At 56.6% G+C, this 17,491-nt stretch overlaps 1 protein-coding gene and 1 non-coding gene across 2 annotated transcripts; both read right to left on the bottom strand.

Moving 5' to 3' along the window:
• Positions 1 to 22: 22 nt before the first annotated feature.
• TREH (trehalase) lies at positions 23 to 11,825 on the bottom strand. Its single transcript, XM_036324096.1, has 15 exons — positions 11,295 to 11,825; positions 5,951 to 6,051; positions 5,688 to 5,832; positions 5,524 to 5,611; positions 4,403 to 4,503; positions 4,204 to 4,296; positions 3,966 to 4,082; positions 3,742 to 3,864; positions 3,457 to 3,506; positions 3,175 to 3,369; positions 2,514 to 2,731; positions 2,178 to 2,289; positions 1,900 to 2,012; positions 1,590 to 1,643; positions 23 to 1,365 (listed from the first exon to the last, which is right to left on the bottom strand). Exons 1-15 carry the CDS (start codon positions 11,381 to 11,383, stop codon positions 1,225 to 1,227), a joined length of 1,740 nt encoding a protein of 579 aa, XP_036179989.1. The 5' UTR covers positions 11,384 to 11,825; the 3' UTR covers positions 23 to 1,224.
• Positions 11,826 to 16,894: 5,069 nt separating this feature from the next.
• Positions 16,895 to 17,001, bottom strand: LOC118665518. Its single transcript, XR_004970637.1, has one exon. It is a non-coding gene; the product is annotated as a U6 spliceosomal RNA (small nuclear RNA).
• Positions 17,002 to 17,491: the final 490 nt, after the last annotated feature.

Here is a 17,491-nt window from a genome sequence, read left to right as displayed (position 1 = left end):
CCAGGGCTGGGGGCGGGGCGGGGCGGGGTGGGGCGGGGGGTTTCCGCAGCCCAGGAGCCCGGAACTTGGAATAACCCTGCAGGGTCCTGCCCTATGTGTTCTCTGTGTCAAGGACAATTACGGTACCAGAATCTGCCAAAGATCCCCTCTTGCCTCAGCCTCCTTTGCAGGGGCCGTGGGGGCCCGAGCAGGGCTGCCTCCAGAGTGGGGTGCAGCTCAGGCAGTGCTGCTCAGGCCCTGCTCTCACCCCATCGTCCGCCCGCATTTGTACTTTTATTACTTTGCTCAAGGGCCAGAGGCCTCACGTTTTATCTTTGAGGGGTCAGCCCCATCCCCTTTTTGCAGAACCATCACCATGGTCACCATAGTAACTGTTTCACTGCCATGGTTACATACTAATTGCCGTGGCTGTGTGGCTCTGCTCACTGCTGAAGCTGTGGCCCATCTGAGGGTACGTGCCATCATCTCTCCAGCCCAGGCCCTTAGGCATCTCATGTTGGGGAAATGGGACCTCACACCTCCCTCCCCAGCCCGTCCCCAGGCCAACGCACAGCTGCTGGCCCCGGCCAGCCCTCTCCCGTCCACTCGTGCCTTGCTTAGAGCCAGAGGGGATGAAGTCAGGGTATCTCGGCCCCGAGGAGGAGGAGGAGGCTGGAAGGGCCTTCCTCGGGTTCTGTGCGGGGCTCCCTGAGGAAGCCTGAGCCGGAGAGGAGCTCAGAGGAGGGGACCCTGAAGTCCCGCCTCCGAAGGGGATGACCATGGAGCAGAGGACGAGGCCTCCGGCGGCCTGGCTGCAGTCCTCCCGCCTTAACACTAAGCCCAGCTCCCCGCCCCCTCCAGTGCTGGGCCCGGGTTCGGGTCCAGGCTGGGTGGTTCTCAGTATTTGTAAGCATCTCAGCAGAACAATAAAGTATTTGGCGTGTGATTCTGGGGGGCTGCGTTGTGTGGGGCACTGGCTGAGGCTCACGGGGTAGGAGAGTTGGTTCTGCCCCACAAAGCAGGATTTCCACCTGGTGAAAAGTTCCAGGAGGGACCCAGGGGCCAATCCATGGCCTCCAGAGCCCTCCCCTGCCCCCTCCACTCGGAGGACTGGCGGGAGGCCCAGGAGGGCATGGGATCCCCAGGGATGGAGAAGGACGAGGCCGAAGGCAGGGACGCCTGCACACGTTTAATGAGGCGGGAGCTAGAGCCGCAGGAGGAGCTGAGGCCGACGGGGCAGGGCCGTCACCGCAGCAGGAGGCCGAGCAGAAGGGCAGCTGCGAGGCACAGGGGCTCCAGGAAAGCTGCCTGGGCCGCAGAGCTCAGCCGGTCGCCGTAGTGGTCCAGGAGCATCAAGGCCATGCCATTGGTCCAGCCGAACCCCTCCTGGAGAGAGCGTGGCCAGTGGCGAGGCCTCGGGGGAAGGCCCCCACGTCCTTCCAGGCAGGTGTGGGGTCCCCTGACCTAAACCCCGAAGGTCTAGCCAAGGGGTGCCAGGCTCCTCCCTAGGGACCCTCCCCCATGGGAGAACAGGCCTAGAGTGGAAGGTCAAGGTCAGTTGTGGGGAGAGCAGAGCCCCGTCATTCCCTGTAGGGTGTGGGCCCACTCACCTGGACTTCATACTCCCCTCCGCCACCTGGCTGTCCACCACTGCTGATGTCATACTGGGGACAAGAGGACAAGCTGTCCCTCACGACTGCAGTGCCCAGGAGGAGCCACTGGGGGCCGCCACTGGGCCTGGGGTTTGCAGAGCCAGACAATTCCCCCTCTCACCACGGGAGGCGCACTGGCGGGTCTGGCTCAGGGCCAGCTCACCTGAGTCCCCCACCCCGGCAGTGCCCGGGAATGGCCACTGGGGGCCGCCACGGGGCCGGGGCCTGGGCTTTGCAGAGCCTGAGGGGGGGCCCAGGGCCAGCTCACCTTCTCGTACATGGCTGACGTCTGGGAGTAGACACGGAAGTTGGTTTGGATCCAATTCTGCGCCAGCTGGAAAGCCACCTCCTGGGTCCGGGGTGAAGGAGACCTGGCCAGACCTAGGACACCCCGAGGAGGGCCTGAGGATGCAGAGCCCATCCCAGGGGCGCAGAGGGGGACAGGGCTGGCCTGTGCCCTCCTTCCTGGGACCGGGGGCCACTGGCTCTGACCGCGCCTGCGGCTGGAGAGAGAGGACCCTGGGACACGCCCATCCCTGCTCCTACCTCGGATGACCAGGTCCTGCAGGGGAGCCCAGGCGTTGGGGTAGTCCCACTGCTGGCCCGACTTCCGGAGCGAGGTCGGGACTCCGTGCTGGTAGGTAAGGACCTGGCTGTCCTGGAAGGTTCCAGAAGGCACTGTGACTGCGGGTGGGGCTGGTGGGGAGCCAGGAGGCAGGGCCCCCCTAAAGCAGAGGTTCCTCTCCTGGGCCTTCCCGTCTGGGCTCACAGCTGCCCCCTGGTGGCCGCAGTGGGACCCGCAGCTGAGACCCAGGAGGGCGTGGCGGCCACTGGCCAGAGCTCCCTGCTGGTTCCTGAGCCAGCGCTGCCCGCCCCCCTCACCTCCAGGTACTGGAGGGCCTGGTCCGCCATGGAGGGGTCAGAGAAGCAGCCGGCCCAGAGAGGAGCCAGGTTGGACGGGTAAAACTCGTGGTTCTTCTTTCCATGTTCGAGGTCATAGTCAAACCAGGCCCCTTTCTCCTGGTCCCACAGGACGGCCTCCAGGGCGGCCAGGCGCCGGGCCCGCAGGTTTCTGTACTTTGTGGCTTCAGCCTCATTCCCTGGGGGACACGTGATTTAGATGGAGTAACGGGCCTGCCCTTGGCCTCCTGCTGTGACCCTCAGGGGCCAAGAGGCCATGCCCACCTGGAGCCCGCCCCACCTCAGGCTCCAGGACCCGAATTCCCTGAGCAAAGGGGCCCTAGAACTCCCGGCCTGCACGGCCCTGTCCCGGGCTCATCCTCCGAAGGGCACTGGCTCGAAGGGCCGCCGCGGGGAGAGGGGAGGGGTTTGGAGGTGAGGACTAGGCACGACCTGCCCCGTGAGAAAATGGGGGAGTGGAGATGCGCGTAGGCCCCTGTGCACTCCCACCTGGGCTGCACGAGGGGGCAGGTACCATCGGGCTGCAAAGCGGGAGGCCCTTCACCCAAGTCCTCCTTCCCGCTCCTCCTGCCCAGCTGCTCACCCAGGTCCTCCACCCAGCTCCTCCTGCCCAGCCCCTCACCCAGGCTGGCGTGGAAGCTGCTCATCAGCCCCTCCGCCTGGCACAGGAAGGCGTTGAGGTCCACAGGCACCAGCTTGCTGGTCCGGATGCTGCTGAGCGAGCTGGGGTCCTGGCTCCCGATGAGCCAGCGTGAAGAGAAGTCCCAGCCAGACTCGGCCCCCGCCTTGAGCTCAGCCCACAGAGCCTCCCGGGCCCCTGTGAGGGGGGACAGAGGACAGAGGACGGGCCTGACCCAGCGGCAGGCCCCAGCCCCCAGCCCCCAGTCCTCCCTCCGCCGCTCACCTTCGGGCACCACGCCCGCCAGCTCTGCGTCCTTGCTGTAGGACTCTGGTCTGCGAGAGGAGAGTGGGCAGCCTGGCACGGGCGGCTCTGAGCCCTTGATGCCCAAGCTGGGGCCTGAGCCCTGGTGACTCAGTGGACCTGGGCCCACAGCCCTGATGGCCCACAGCAACCAGTCTCCCCATCTGAGAGGGGAGCCCGAGCCACCTGCCCCCCTGCCAGGGGCCTGATGACACTCGCACAGGAGGGAAGGCATGGGGGTGGAGAGACCTTCCCGCAGGGCCTCACCTGGGTCCCCCGTAAGGGACGTGGTAGCGACTCAGGATGTAGCTCTTCCCCCCGAAGCTCACAGAGACATTCCTCTTCTCAGCCCAGAAGTCCAACTCCAAGGCCAGGGTCCCGATGTTGTCCCTGGGGCAGAGCCAGGCACCCCTCAGGCCGGGCGCACCTCCCATCCCCCCTGGGGAGGCCTCAGGGACGGGAGCCCACGGGCAGCCCGAGGGGGTGCCCACCGGAGGAAGGCGGTGTCGTTGGTGTGAGCCACATAGCGGGCCATCATGAGGGTCAGGAGCGGCGGCTGGCTGCGCTGCAGGTAGTACACGCGGGCCCCGTTGGGAACATGCCCGTAGCTGCCAAGGAGGAGGTTGCTGACTGCTCCTGCCCGACCGACCACCAGAGCCAGGGCACACCCAGCTCCAGCGCCCGGCGCTGCTGGTCCTCCCGCCCCCGCCTGCAGGGCGGCCCCCTTACGTCTGCACCAGGTCCAGGAAGTTCTGCAGCATGCCCCGCACCGTCCCCTCCATCTCCGACAGGAGCAGCCCCTCCATCACCCAGTAGGAGTCCCTGGGGAGGGAAGGCTCCGTCATCCCAACCAGACCTCACCCGTCGCTGCCCTGCACGCTCAGGACACCCCGGCTCGGCTCGGGGCTCCCCCCACCTGGGCACTCACCAGTAGTAGAACTCGCGGAAGCGCCCGCCGGGCACGATGAAGGGGTGTTGTGAGTAGATCAGAGAGAAGCGCTCGGGCTGGCGGAGGACCTCTGGTCTCACCTGGAGCAGGAGAGAGGGCGCAGGGAGCCTGGACCCCACCCCTGCCCCAGGGCCTGGGCTGCAGGAGCTGCTGGGGGCTCTGCCCAGGCCTGGCTGCCGGGAGCCTGGTCTGCCCCACGTGCGGCCTGGCGTCCCTGCTGTGCTTGGTGGGGTGGAGGAGCCGACCATGTGCCTGGCACCAGCACATGCTCGCCAAGCAGCGGCCACTCTTAGGACCCAGGTGGCGGCCTGTCTCCTCCGGCTCCTTTGCCCCCCCCCCCCCCCCCGAGTCTCTGCTCCCACCACCAAGCCAGGCCCAGAGACTCAGGGTCCCCCATTCTCTGGCCATGACCTCTCCCCAGTGGGTGGGTGTGCATGGGCGTGGCCGAGGAGCAAGTGGGACCCGGTGGGGCCTGCTGGTGTCTGTCAGGCATTGGCACTGCTTCTTCCCTGCTAGTTCTGCATGTGAGCGTGGTTTTAGGGGGCGGGGTTTCGAGGGGAGCAGTGCTTGAGGCTCAGCTCCCGTGGGTGCCGGCTGAGGGAGCAGCACATGCCAACGAAGGAGCCCAGAGCCCCCTCTGCCTGTGGGTGCCAGGGCCTGGGCTAGGTGCTGTGCATTTTGGGCCAATCACTGCCCTCTCTGAGCCTCAGACAAAGGAGAGAAAGTGCCAACAGGCTGTGCCAATCGCAGGGCAGCAGCTACGTGGCCTGAGGGCCTCCGGAAGAGTCCGGCAGGAGAGGGAATAGCCACCCCGTGGGTTAGAGGCAGGACTGGGCAGCCTGGGAGGGCGGGGCAGGCTGGGTGTGCCTGGGGGCGGCGGGGGACTTCAGGGAGAGGTCAGGGGTTAGAAGGACATGTCCCCCTGACCCCTCTCAGAGATTCTTTATACAATTCTAATCGCTCTAGAACGCCGCTGTTCTGGGACCCGGGCCTGGAGGCTGTGTTCTCCGGGACTGCATCCGGATCTGGGCTCTAGGGCAGGTGGCCTCCCAACTGGGCACCCCTCTCAGCGCCATCCCCTGGGCTCTGGGCCCTGATACCTTCTTTCCCAGCTTCTTCCAGAGCTGGTGCAGCTGCCTGGCCCAGGAGCGCAGCTTGGAGTCCGCGATCTTCTCTAGGAATCGGGGGCTGGAAAGACAGGGGCCGGCAGGGGTCAGGGGCAGCCCCACTGGAGGGCCCTCTCTGCTCCTCGTCCGGGTTGTACCTGTCTTTCCAGTCCTCAGGGACCCAGGGCTGCAGCTCCTGCCCTGTGGCCTGGAAGTGCTCTTGGAGGAAGGCCTGCAGCTGCGGCCTGGGGACGCTGTGGTTGTGGGTGCTGGCCAGCGTGCGGAAGTGCTGCAGGACTTGGTCTGGGGCGGAGACACAGGGGGGATTCGTGGGAGCCGTGACCCCCTCCCTGATGGAAGGTCTGGCTCCTGCTGTCTTTGGTGGGAAATTCAGGAGCAGGTGGGGTCCCGGGCGCCTTACCTGGAGCGGAGGACAGCGGCATGTCCACGAACTGCTTGTCGTCCTGGTAGAGCTTGGCCATCTGCACTTGGTGCAGGAGCTCCCCGTGGCAGTAAATCTGGCTGCAGAGAGAGTCAGGGAGGGGCGGGTCAGGCCACGTCATCTGGGGAGAAGAAAGGCCAGATAGCTCTGGGCACAGTCCCCCACGGACACGGGCTGTGTGCGCCTGAGCACAGGTGTGGGAGGGCTTTGCGGGTGCTGGTGACATACAGGCTAAGAGAAGTAGGAGGGTCTTTGTGCAGCGAAGGACAAACCATTTTCTGAGCCCACAGTGGTTGTTGATTTGGAACAGTAGAGCACTTGGTGGATGAAAGATTAGCACTTTTTAAAAATATATTTTTATTGATTTCAGAGAGGAAGGGAGAGGGAGAGAGAGAGAGAAACATCAATGATGAGAGAGAATCATTGATTGGCTGCCTCCTGCACGCCTCCACTGGGGACTGAGCCTGCAACCCGGGCATGTGCCCTTGACTGGAATGAAATCTGGGACCTTCCAGTCCGCAGGCCGATGCTCTATCCACTGAACCAAACTGGCCAGGGCTATCATTGCTGTTTCTACCTCTCTCCCTCTCCCTTCCTCTCTGAAGTCAATAAAAATACAGTTAAACCAATAAAGATAAAGAGGGCTATCGGAACTGGGACGATCCCCCGAGGAGCTAGGAGTTCCAGCTCCACAGCAGGACCCACAGCCCAGGGTCCCACTGTCAGGAAGAGAAGTCCCCATGACTTCTGGCTGTGAAACCAGCTCAGGGGGTGGCTGAGTGAGACGAAGGGCTGCTGGAGTCCCAGGCACTCCTTTTAAAGGGCCAGAACATGGGCTTACTTGCTCAGAGCCCCAGCATTGGGGCACCAGAGACATATGGGGGGAACTGAGTTGTCTGGCATTAGGGTGAGAGCTGGAAGGGCAGCTTTCTCGCAGACAGAAGTGCTGGCAGAGGCCAGTGTTTCTTCTCTGAGCCCTCCCAAAGCTGGCAGGCAGGCATCACATCTGAGTCTCCATCATCCTGGCTCACACTGTTAGCCACACCCTGGGATTCTCTGAGTCCCTGCCCACCCAACTTTTGGGCCCAATCCAAGCCGTTTCTAGTGACTCTTCCATACAAATAGCCTGTCTTGGCTCATGCTTTGCATTTCCTAAAACCTCTCAAACAAGCAGCATCTAGCCTGAGCATGCCCCGTCCCTCTCACTAAGTGGCCCCAGGCCCAGCACTGGCAGCAGCCGACTTTGGTTGGCAGCTTGACCTCTCTTGGGCACCTCCAAGACCAACACAAGTAGCAGCCATCTGCAGGTTTCTTTATAGCTCATGCCAGGTGGCCCTGGGACACAGATAGTGGTCGACCTTTCTTGGCTTGCACCTTTGTTTTAGTTGCTCATTCCAAATGTCTATCAGATCATTGTGCGGAGAATGAAGGTGTGTTCCTTGGTCTGAAGAAATGTAACTCTGGGGTCCAAATCGTTGCACTATCTCTTGTTCTGGTCCTTATAGAATAGTTTGAGCATTTGCATCTACCACCGGGCATTTGAGGCCAGTCCAGAGGAGGCGTTCCTGTCGGGCCCGTTTGTGGCTTCTGAGTCTCCCACCTCAGTCCGGTGCCGGCTGCACGCATTCCTTCCCCCAGGAGTCTGCCCACAGCGTCTGCAGGCGGCCCTCTTGTTGGCAGACAGACCATTCTTGTTAGCATTTGGTGCTTCAGCAAGTGCACGTGGAATCTTCTAGATCCAGCCATCGCTGCATTGCTGCAGCCTCCCAGTGCCCATTGTTTTAGGAACCCAAGTGGCCATCTCACACGAGGACACAGATACCGACTGGCTGGCGCAGGTACCTGCTGATGAAGGGAGGGGCTCTTCTGATGGGCATCCGTGTCTTCCGCTTTAGTGCAGCCCTCAGGTCCCCATGACGGTTCCATGGGACTGTGCCACATGGGGCGTTGCTTTATAGACCAAGTTTCCATTGACCTTCTGCCAGACCCTGTGGCCAGGCCATAGCCACTGACTAAGGTCAGTCAAACCCAACACAGTGGCCACCAGGATGTCACTCAGCTCCCTAAGCAGATTGGGTTTTATCATCTTTAATCAGGTTGGCAGCCTCGCAAGCAGTGAGCTCGCTGCTCCCCTGGCCACTGCCGTCCACAGCCAGCGGCTCCCGGCTCCCGGCTCCCCTGGCCACTGCCGTCCACAGCCAGCGGCTCCCGGCTCCCCTGGCCACTGCCGTCCACAGCCAGCGGCTCCCGGCTCCCCTGGCCACTGCTGTCCACAGCCAGCGGCTCCCGGCTCCCCTGGCCACTGCCGTCCACAGCCAGCGGCTCCCGGCTCCCCTGGCCACCGCGTCCACAGCCAGCGGCTCTGCCAGCCCGCTGAGAGCTGGGAGAGGGCACACTATTCAAGTGAAGGGCAGTGGGATCCGGCAGCTCCTGGTGGTTCCACAGTCAGGCCAGGGGAAGAGCACCTGCTGCTGAAGGGACCGCGATGCCCCCACCCCTAGGAGCTCGCCCCACACGACCATGCATCTCATTCCGGTCTCTTCCGGCCCCTCCCTGTGGAGCAGGTCGCCCGAGGCATTATGGGCATTTCAGGTTTCAAGGTGACCTTACGTCTTTCAGTCGCAGGAGTGGCTTCCATTGTCTGATAGCAGGCTAGCCACGGCCTCTCCAGTAGCCATTCTCTAGTCCAAAGTCTCAGCAGCCAGGCCGGGAGGTGCCCCAGGTGTCTGCTCCGTGCCAGCCTGTGCGCCCAGAGGCTGTCTGTGTGGACTCTGGCAGCATTAGGTTATCACCGTGGTGTCCAGTGAACATTGCCTGACAGCAGATCTGTCAGCCTTTTACTTTATGGCACTTGTTTTACTTTTTAATTTTTTAAAATATATTTTTGTTGATTTCAGAGAGGAAGGGAGAGGGAGAGAGAGAGAGAAACATCAATGGTGAGCGACTGTCTCCTGCATGCCCTCCACTGGGGATCAAGCCCGCAACCCAGGCATGTGCCCTTGACCGGAATCGAACCTGGGACCCTTCAGTCCACAGGCCGACGCTCTCTCCACTGAGCCACACCAGCGAGGGCAACACAGCCTGCTTAAACACTCCAGCTTCCATCTGCACTTCCACTTTAACCTCATCAACTCCTGCATCCCGCACCCTCTCCATCGGACTGTCGCCCCTTTCAGGGTGGCCTTGGTCACCACAGTGCACGGGGGTCTTGCGTCACGGAGTCCAAGACGCTTCTCCACGCTCTGACCATCTGCCCACTCACATGCAGTAACCTAAGGGACTGGACCCTCTCATCAATATATTTTAAAAAAATATATTTGTATTAAAAATATATATCTATATATATTTGTATTGATTTCCAAGAGGAAGGGAGAGGGAGGGAGAGATAGAAACATCAATGATGAGAGACAATCATTAATTGACTGCCTCCTGCAGGCCCCACACTGGGGATCAAGCCCACACCCCGGGCCTGTGCCCTGACTGGGAATCAAACCGTGACCCCCACACTCAACCACTGAGCCACAATCAATCATCAGCAAGTCCGATCAGCTCAACCTTCCAAGTAGATCCCATACTGGACCACTGCTCGCCTTCCTGGTCCTACCACGGAGGCCCCAGCCCCGGCCCCTCCCCGGAGCCCCGATCACCTCCCGTGATTCCCACGGGTGCCCAGCCGCCCAGGCCTCTTCCCGGTCCCTGCGCAGTGGCCTCAGCGTGAGCTGCATCTCCAGGCCTGGGCTGTCTCCTCCCAGAGCCACCCGGTGGCTCCTGCAGATTCTGCTCTGCATCGCGCCTCAGACGCCCCTCCTGCCTGCAACGCTCTCCTCTCCGCGCCCCCACGAGCGGCTCCCTGACTTCCTGCTGCTTTTACTTGTGCTTCTAGCACCGGTCCCTGTTACTCCTTTCCTGGCTGGGGAGGTGGGGCTCGTTTTTCTTGTTCACGGAGCAGCCCCAGGGCGAGTGAGAGCTCAGCAAACCTTGTCCGATGGGAGCGACCTGCGGGCTGGGGAGGCAGACAGGGCCGCTCACCCCCAGGAGTTGCAGGTGGAAGCCATGGCCCCCGAAGGTTTAACTTGTCCTTTGTCATAGGGGTCAGAGGTCAAACCCAGGAGCTGTCTCTGACGCCCCTCCCACATCCAGGCTCGGGAAGTTAGGCAGAACACTTTCTAGAACATTCCTGAGGACAGCCCCGTGCGGTTCAAGGAGCAGCTTGGAGGGAGGGTGGGGAGGAGGCTTGGACGGGCGCACAGGTGACCTCGACCAGCGCTCCCTGTGGGCGGGTGACGCTCCCCACACTGGGACCATGCCCAGCACAGCCTGCTCCACAAGGAAGCCGATCTCCTCTCCTGCCCTGCCCTCAGGCCTGAGCCCCATCCCACCCCAACCCTTGACCCTCAGCCTCCCCCACCAGCCCCAGCGCCATCCCCACTCCTACCTCTCACAGGGGTGAGCAGGTCCCACTCCTACCTCTCACGGGGGGGGGGGGGGGGGCGGGGGGAGGCAGGTCCCACTCCTACCTCTGGGGGGGCAGGTCCCACTCCTACCTCTGGGGGGGCAGGTGCCCACTCCTACCTCTGGGGGGGGCAGGTGCCCACTCCTACCTCTGGGAGGGGCAGGTGCCCACTCCTACCTCTGGGGGGGGCAGGTCCCACTCCTACCTCTCACGGGGGGGGGGGAGGCAGGTCCCACTCCTACCTCTGGGGGGGGCCAGGTCCCACTCCTACCTCTGGGGGGGGCAGGTGCCCACTCCTACCTCTGGGGGGGGCAGGTCCCACTCCTACCTCTGGGGGGGGCAGGTCCCACTCCTACCTCTGGGGGGGGCAGGTGCCCACTCCTACCTCTGGGGGGGGCAGGTCCCACTCCTACCTCTCACGGGGGGGGGGGGAGGCAGGTCCCACTCCTACCTCTGGGGGGGGGCAGGTCCCACTCCTACCTCTGGGGGGGGCAGGTCCCACTCCTACCTCTGGGGGGGCAGGTCCCACTCCTACCTCTGGGGGGGCAGGTCCCACTCCTACCTCTGGGGGGGCAGGTCCCACTCCTACCTCTGGGGGGGCAGGTCCCACTCCTACCTCTGGGGGGGGCAGGTCCCACTCCTACCTCTGGGGGGGGCAGGTCCCACTCCTACCTCTGGGAGGGGCAGGTCCCACTCCTACCTCTGGGGGGGGCAGGTCCCACTCCTACCTCTGGGGAGGGGCAGGTCCCACTCCTACCTCTGGGGGGGGCAGGTCCCACTCCTACCTCTGGGGGGGGCAGGTCCCACTCCTACCTCTGGGGGGGGCAGGTCCCACTCCTACCTCTGGGGGGGGGCAGGTCCCACTCCTACCTCTCACAGGGCGGGGGCAGTGCCTCCTGGGACCCCAGACCCAGGCCCAGCAGCAGCAGCAGGAACAGCTGGCAGGCGCCTTCGGGCATGGTGGCTGCAGCCAGTGGGCGAGCTCAGGCAGCTGCTGCCACTGGGGCACTGCCAGGCCCACCTGCCAAGGCAGCAAAGTCCACGTCTGAGGCGTGGCCACCGGAGGGGCAGCCAAGGAGGCAGCGGTGCCCGGGCGGAGCCGGCAGAGGGCAGGACGCTGTGAGCCGAGGCCGCGGATTAGAGTCGCCTCGGGAAGCTCAGGCCTCAGCATCAGGGGCAGAGGGTGTGTGGCCCAGGAGGGGCTGCAGCGGGACCGGGTCGATGACTTGGGCCGGAGAGGAGACGGGTGGGGAGGGGGCGCACTGCCAGCCACCGCCACCTGCGCAGCGACTGCCCGATGCCCGCCTTTGTGCCTGTCTGTGGTCTCTCCTTCACGTCCCGGGCTCGCTGTCCAGGATGTCGCTTGTCGGGCCTGGGCAGCGTGGGCCCCCAGCCACCTCCACTGAAGCGAGCCTCCTCCTTCCTGCCACCTGCCCCCAGATGCTCAGCACTTCCTTCCGTCCCTTTTGAAAATTTTTATTGTGGTTTAAGTACATGTAACACAAAATTTGCCATTTTAACCTTTTTGTTGTTGTTAATACTCACCCAAGTATATGTTTTCCATTGGTTTTTAGAGAGAGTGGAAGGGAGTGAGGGAGAGAGAAGAGATAGAAACATCAATTGATTGCCTCCTACATGAGCTCCAACCCGGCCGGGGATCTAACCTGCAACCCAGGTACATGCCCTTGACCATAATTGAACCCATGACTCTTCGGTGCCTGGCAGACACTCTAACCATTGGGCAACACTGGTCAAGGCTCACCGTTTTTACCATAAGTGCACAATTCAATTCAATTCATGCCTCATTCACAATGTTGTGCAATTATCACCATCATCTATTTCCAAATGCTTTTTTATTTTTTATTTTTTTAAAATTGTTTTATTGCTTAAAGTATTACAGAGTGTTATATGTCTCCTTTTTTTTTCTCCCCTTGACCCTCCCCTAGCCTCCCATGCCCCCAGTGTCTTGTGTCCATTGGTTATGCTCGTGTGCGTGCATACAAGTCCTTCGGTTTCCAAACGTTTTTAATGATCCCACACAAACACGCTGTAACTATTAAGCAATAACTAACTCCCCACCCCTCTCTCCACCGCCCTTGGAAGCCATTATTCTGCTTTAGGTCTCAACACATTTGCCTGTTCTACGTATGTCATGTAAGTGGCATCATACAGTGTTTGTCCTTTGTGTCTGGCTTATTTCACTTAGCAGAGTAAAGACTATTCCATTGCATGCACATCTCTCTCCAGCTGGCGTTGGACCCTGGGTTGCCTTCACCTTTTAGTTGTTGTGGATCCTGCTGCTCTGAACATGGTGTAAACGACCTCAGAGACCCGCGTTCAGTTCTTTTGAGTGTGTGCCTAGACGCAGGATTGCTGGGCCACATGGTGATTCGGTGTTTAATGTTTGAGGAGCCACCAGACAGGGTTCCACAGCAGCTGCGCGCTTTACGCTCTCCCAGCAGTGCGCAGTGGCCCCAGCCTCCCGCTCCCCAGCGCCTGCTCTTTTCTGTGCATGTATTTGTGTTTCGCTGTTTTGCTGTTTTTTCTTTTCTTTTAAATCCTCACCCGAAGATATGTTTCTATTGATTTTTAGAGGAAGGGAAAGACAGAGAGGCACACCGATGTGAGAGAAACACATCAGTTGCCTCCTGCACGTGCCCGGCCAGAGCCCTGCCCGGGAGGAGCCTGCAACCGAGGTGTGTGCCCTTGATTAGAATCGAACCTGAGATCCTTTGGTCTGAAGGCCAACGCTCTGTCCACCGAGCCCACCTGGCTAGGGCTGTGGTTACTTTTAAATAACAGGCGCCCTGATGGGCAGGGAGTGATGCTGCATTGTGGTTTTGATGTGCATTTCCCTAACATTCATGATGTTGAGCATCTTTTGTTGCTTATTGGCCGTTTGTCTGTTTTCTTTGGAGAAATGTTTGTTTGAGTTTTTTACCCATTTAAAATCTGTAGTAAGTTTTGAAATTGGGAAGTGTGAGTTCTCAGACTTTGTTCTTATATATTTTTAAAAATATATTTTTATTGATTTCAGAAAGGAAGGGAGAGGGAGGGAGAGAGAGACATCAATGATGAGAGAGAATCATTCATCAGCCGCCTCCTGCACGCCCCACACTGGGGATGGAGCCCACAACCCGGGCCTGTGCCCTGACCGGGGATCGAACCCTGACCTCCTGGTCCATAGCTCGAAGCTCAGCCGCTGAGCCACGCCGCCGGGCGTTCTTAACATTCTTTAAAAAATTTGATTTGAGAGAGAAAGAACATGGATGAGAGAGAAACATCAGCCAGGGACTGAACCACCTGGGCTTGTGCCCGACCAGGCGTCCAACCAGCGGCCTTCCCCCGCGCAGGACAGGACGACGGGCCACCCGAGCCTGCCGGGCAGGACCCACTTCCTGTGAAAGACGGTTTCGCTACTTCGGGCACCTCACATTCCCACAGGGGTTAGGCGACGGCCATTTTCATTTCTGCAAAACAGGCTGTTGGAGTTTTGAGAGGGACCGTGTTGAATCTGTAGATCACTGTAGATATTAGTGTCACCCTAACAATAGCTAGCCTCTTACCCAGGAACTTTAGGAGTCTTCCCCTTTATTGCGATCTTCTTTCATTTCTTTCAGCAATGTTTTGTAGAGTTCAGTGTACAAGTCTTTCATCTTTTTGAATAAATGTATTCCTGGGTATCTTATTGTTTTAGATGCTATTGTAAAATGAAATTGCTTAAAAAATTTTCTTTTTAGACTGTTCTGATTGCATAGAAACTCAAATGATTTCTGTGTGTTGATCGTGTACTACAGCTTTGCTGAATCCGTTTATTAGATCTAGTTGCTTTTCCTGTGGCTCCTTTAGGGTTTCCTATCTATAGAATCATGTCACCTGTGAATAGACATATCCTGCCTTTCCAATGTGAGTGTCTTCTGCTTCTTTTCCTCGCCCCGTTGCTCTGCTGGAGCTTGCGGCACGGCGCGGAAAGGCGGTGGTGATGCAGACATCCTCGTCCTGCTCTTGATTTTAGGGGGAAGCCTTCAGTCCTTCGGCATCGAGTGTGGTGCTAGACATGGGTTTTTAATAAAAGCCCTATATTGTTCCAAGGAAGTTCCCTTCTATTCCTACTTTTTAAAATGTTTTTTATTATGCAACGGTATTGGATTTGGTCTAATGCCTTTTCTGCATCAATTAATAATCCTGTGGGGTTTTTCTTCATTGTCCTATTAATAGGGTATATTTAGTTGATTAATTTTTTTATATTGAGCCAACCTTGCATTCTTGGGATAAATCTCCCTGGCATGGTACAGACTCTTTTTTACATGCTGTTGGATTAGGTTTGCTGGTGTTTAGTTGAGGATTTTCACATCATATGCATAAAGGAGATTCGGCTGTAATGCCTTTTCTTGTGATGTCTTTATCTGGCTTAGGCATTAGGTAATGCTGGTCTCATAGAATTAGTTAGAAACTGTTTTTTCCTCTTGTACTTTTGGAAGAGTTTGAGAAGGATTGGTGTTCATTCTTCTTTAAATGTATGGTAGAGTTTGCCAACAAAGCCATTGGTCTTAGACTATATTATGGTTTTCCGGTTTGCAGATAAATTGAAATAATATAGTGTGTGTGTGTGTGTATGTGTGTGTGTGTGTGTGTGGAGAGAGAGAGAGAGAGAGAGAGAGAGAGAGAGAGAGAGAGAGAGAGAGAAGGAGAGACCAACTTTAAGGAGTTTGCTTACAAGTCCAAAATCTGCAGGACAGGCCCACAGGCCAGAGGCCAGGAGGAGCTGCGTTTTAGCCAATGGGCAATTGCTGGCAGAACCCCCTCTGCCCCTGACGAGGTTGGTCTTCTCTTCTAAGGCCTTCAAATAATGGAATGAGGCCCCTCACACTGCGAAGAGCAATTGACTCAGGCCTATCGGTTTAAAAGTTAATCTCATCTAAAAATACCTTCATAGCCCTGGCCAGTGCTGTTCAGTGGTTAGTGTGCTGTCAACTGATCGATGTTTTGTTCTCACATTGATGTCTCTCTCTCTCTACCTCTCCCTTCCTCTCGCTCTGAAATCAATGAAAAACATATCCTTCAGTGAGGATTAAAATTAAAATAAATAAACAAATAATACCTTTGCAGAAACATCTAGATTCTAGAATAATCTTTGACTAAATACCAGGGTACCTTGGTCTAGATAAGTTGGTACATTAATATATTCATCAAATGGAATTTTTTTTTGTTAGGAGATTTATGGGTTTTTGTGTGTGTGTGGAGTTTATTCATTTATTATTATTATTTTAAAATATATTTTTATTGATTTCAGAGAGGAAGGTAGAGGGAGAGAGAGATAGAAACATCAATGATAGAACCTGTAACCCTGGCATGTGCCCTTGACTGGAATCAAACCCAGGACCCTTTAGTCTGCAGGCCAACGTTCTATCCACTGAGTCAAACCGGCTAGGGCTGGAGTTGTTTTATTTTTATTTTTAAAATTTTCAATTACAGTTTGCATTCAAAATTATTTTGTATTAGTTTCAGGTGTATAGCATAGTGATTAGACAATCATATACTTTAAAAAGGGTACCCCAATATTTCCAGTATCCACTTGGCACCATACAGAATTATTACAATATTATTGAAATATTATTGACTATATTCCCTATGCTATATTTTATATCCCCAGGACTACTTTGTAATTACCAATTTGTACTTTTTTAAAAACTTCTTAATCTCTTTACCTTATTTATCCAATCCCTAATCCCTTTCCCCTCTGGCAACCACCAGTCTGTGCTCAGTGTCTATGAGTCTGTTTCTATACTGTTTGTTAGTATATTTTGTTCTTTAGAGTCCACATATAAGTGAAATCACATGGCATTTATCCTTCTCTGACTGGCTTATTTCACTTAGCATACTGTCCTCAAGGTCCATCCATGTTGTCACAAATGCTAAGATTTCATTTTTTTTATGGCTGAGTAATATTCCATTGTATATATGTGCCACGGCTTTTTTATCCACTCTTCTACTGATGGGCCCTTGGGTTGCTTTCATATCTTGGCTAATGTAAATAATGCTGCAATGAACATAGGGGTGCATATATTTTTTCAAAGTAGTGCTCTAGGTTTCTTCAAATATATACCCAGAAGTGGAATTGCTGGGCCAGAAAGCAGTTCCACATTTAATTTTTTTGAGGAACTGCCATACTGTTTTCCATAGTGGCTGCACCAATCAGCATTCCCACCAACAGTGCACAAGGGTTTTTCCCCTCCACATCCTCACCACACTTGTTGATGTATTGATGTGAAGTGACATCTCATTGTGGCTTTAATTTGCATCTCTCTGATAAGTAGTGACATCAAAAATCTTTTCATGTGTCTACTGACCATCTGTATGTTCTCTCTGGAGAAGTGTCTATTCAGGTCCTCTGCTCATTTTAAAATTTGAGTGTTTGTTTTTATGGTGTTGAGTTGTATGAATTATTATTTATTTATTTTATTTTTTAAAAAACCACGGAATGCTTCATGAATTTGCATGTCACCCTTGTGCAGGGGCCATGCTAATCTTCTCTGTATCGTTCCAATTTTAGTATACATGCAGCCAAAGCAAGCACGAGTTGTATGAATTATTTATAATTTTTGGATATTAACCCCTTATCAGATGTCTCATTGGAAAATATAAGGTGCCCCCTGTAGAGGGCACCTGGGAAGGCACATGAGCTGATTGTCAGCTGAGTCCAGTGGTATCGGCATGTCCTGGAAACATACCTTGCCAGAGGCAGGTGTGTTGTCAGCCTGACCCTTAGCTTAGGCGGCAGGGGGTGGGTGTCATTATCTAAGTTCAGCCAGGCGCCAGGAATGGACACAATTATCCAGACTCAGCCAGGAGTGACAATTACAAAGAAGCCACAAGAATGAAGAATTGCAACTTGATCTCTAAGCATGATTTCACATAATTCCCTTTGTCTGAAACTCTAGTAAAACTTACTGATATCATGCTGTTTATAATAAACACGCTGCACTAGTTCTGGGTCACTGTCTCTCCATCTGAGAACAGTGTCCCACCTGGTCCCAGCTTTCCCTACTGTCTCTGTGTCTGTCTCT

The sequence above is a fragment of the Myotis myotis genome, unplaced genomic scaffold (assembly GCF_014108235.1).
Source record: "Myotis myotis isolate mMyoMyo1 unplaced genomic scaffold, mMyoMyo1.p scaffold_m19_p_10, whole genome shotgun sequence".
Taxonomy (NCBI): Eukaryota; Metazoa; Chordata; class Mammalia; order Chiroptera; family Vespertilionidae; genus Myotis; species Myotis myotis.
This window is presented reverse-complemented; position numbering and strand designations above follow the sequence as displayed.

Coding starts and splice junctions, on each gene's coding strand:
- TREH (XM_036324096.1), bottom strand. CDS start 11,383: ATGCCCGAAGGCGCCTGCCAGCTGTTCCTGCTGCTGCTGCTGGGCCTG. Junction 3,865..3,965: donor AACGACACCGCCTTCCTCCG/GTGGGCACCCCC, acceptor GCTCTGCCCCAG/GGACAACATCGGGACCCTGG. Junction 3,370..3,456: donor GGCGGGCGTGGTGCCCGAAG/GTGAGCGGCGGA, acceptor CCCCCCTCACAG/GGGCCCGGGAGGCTCTGTGG.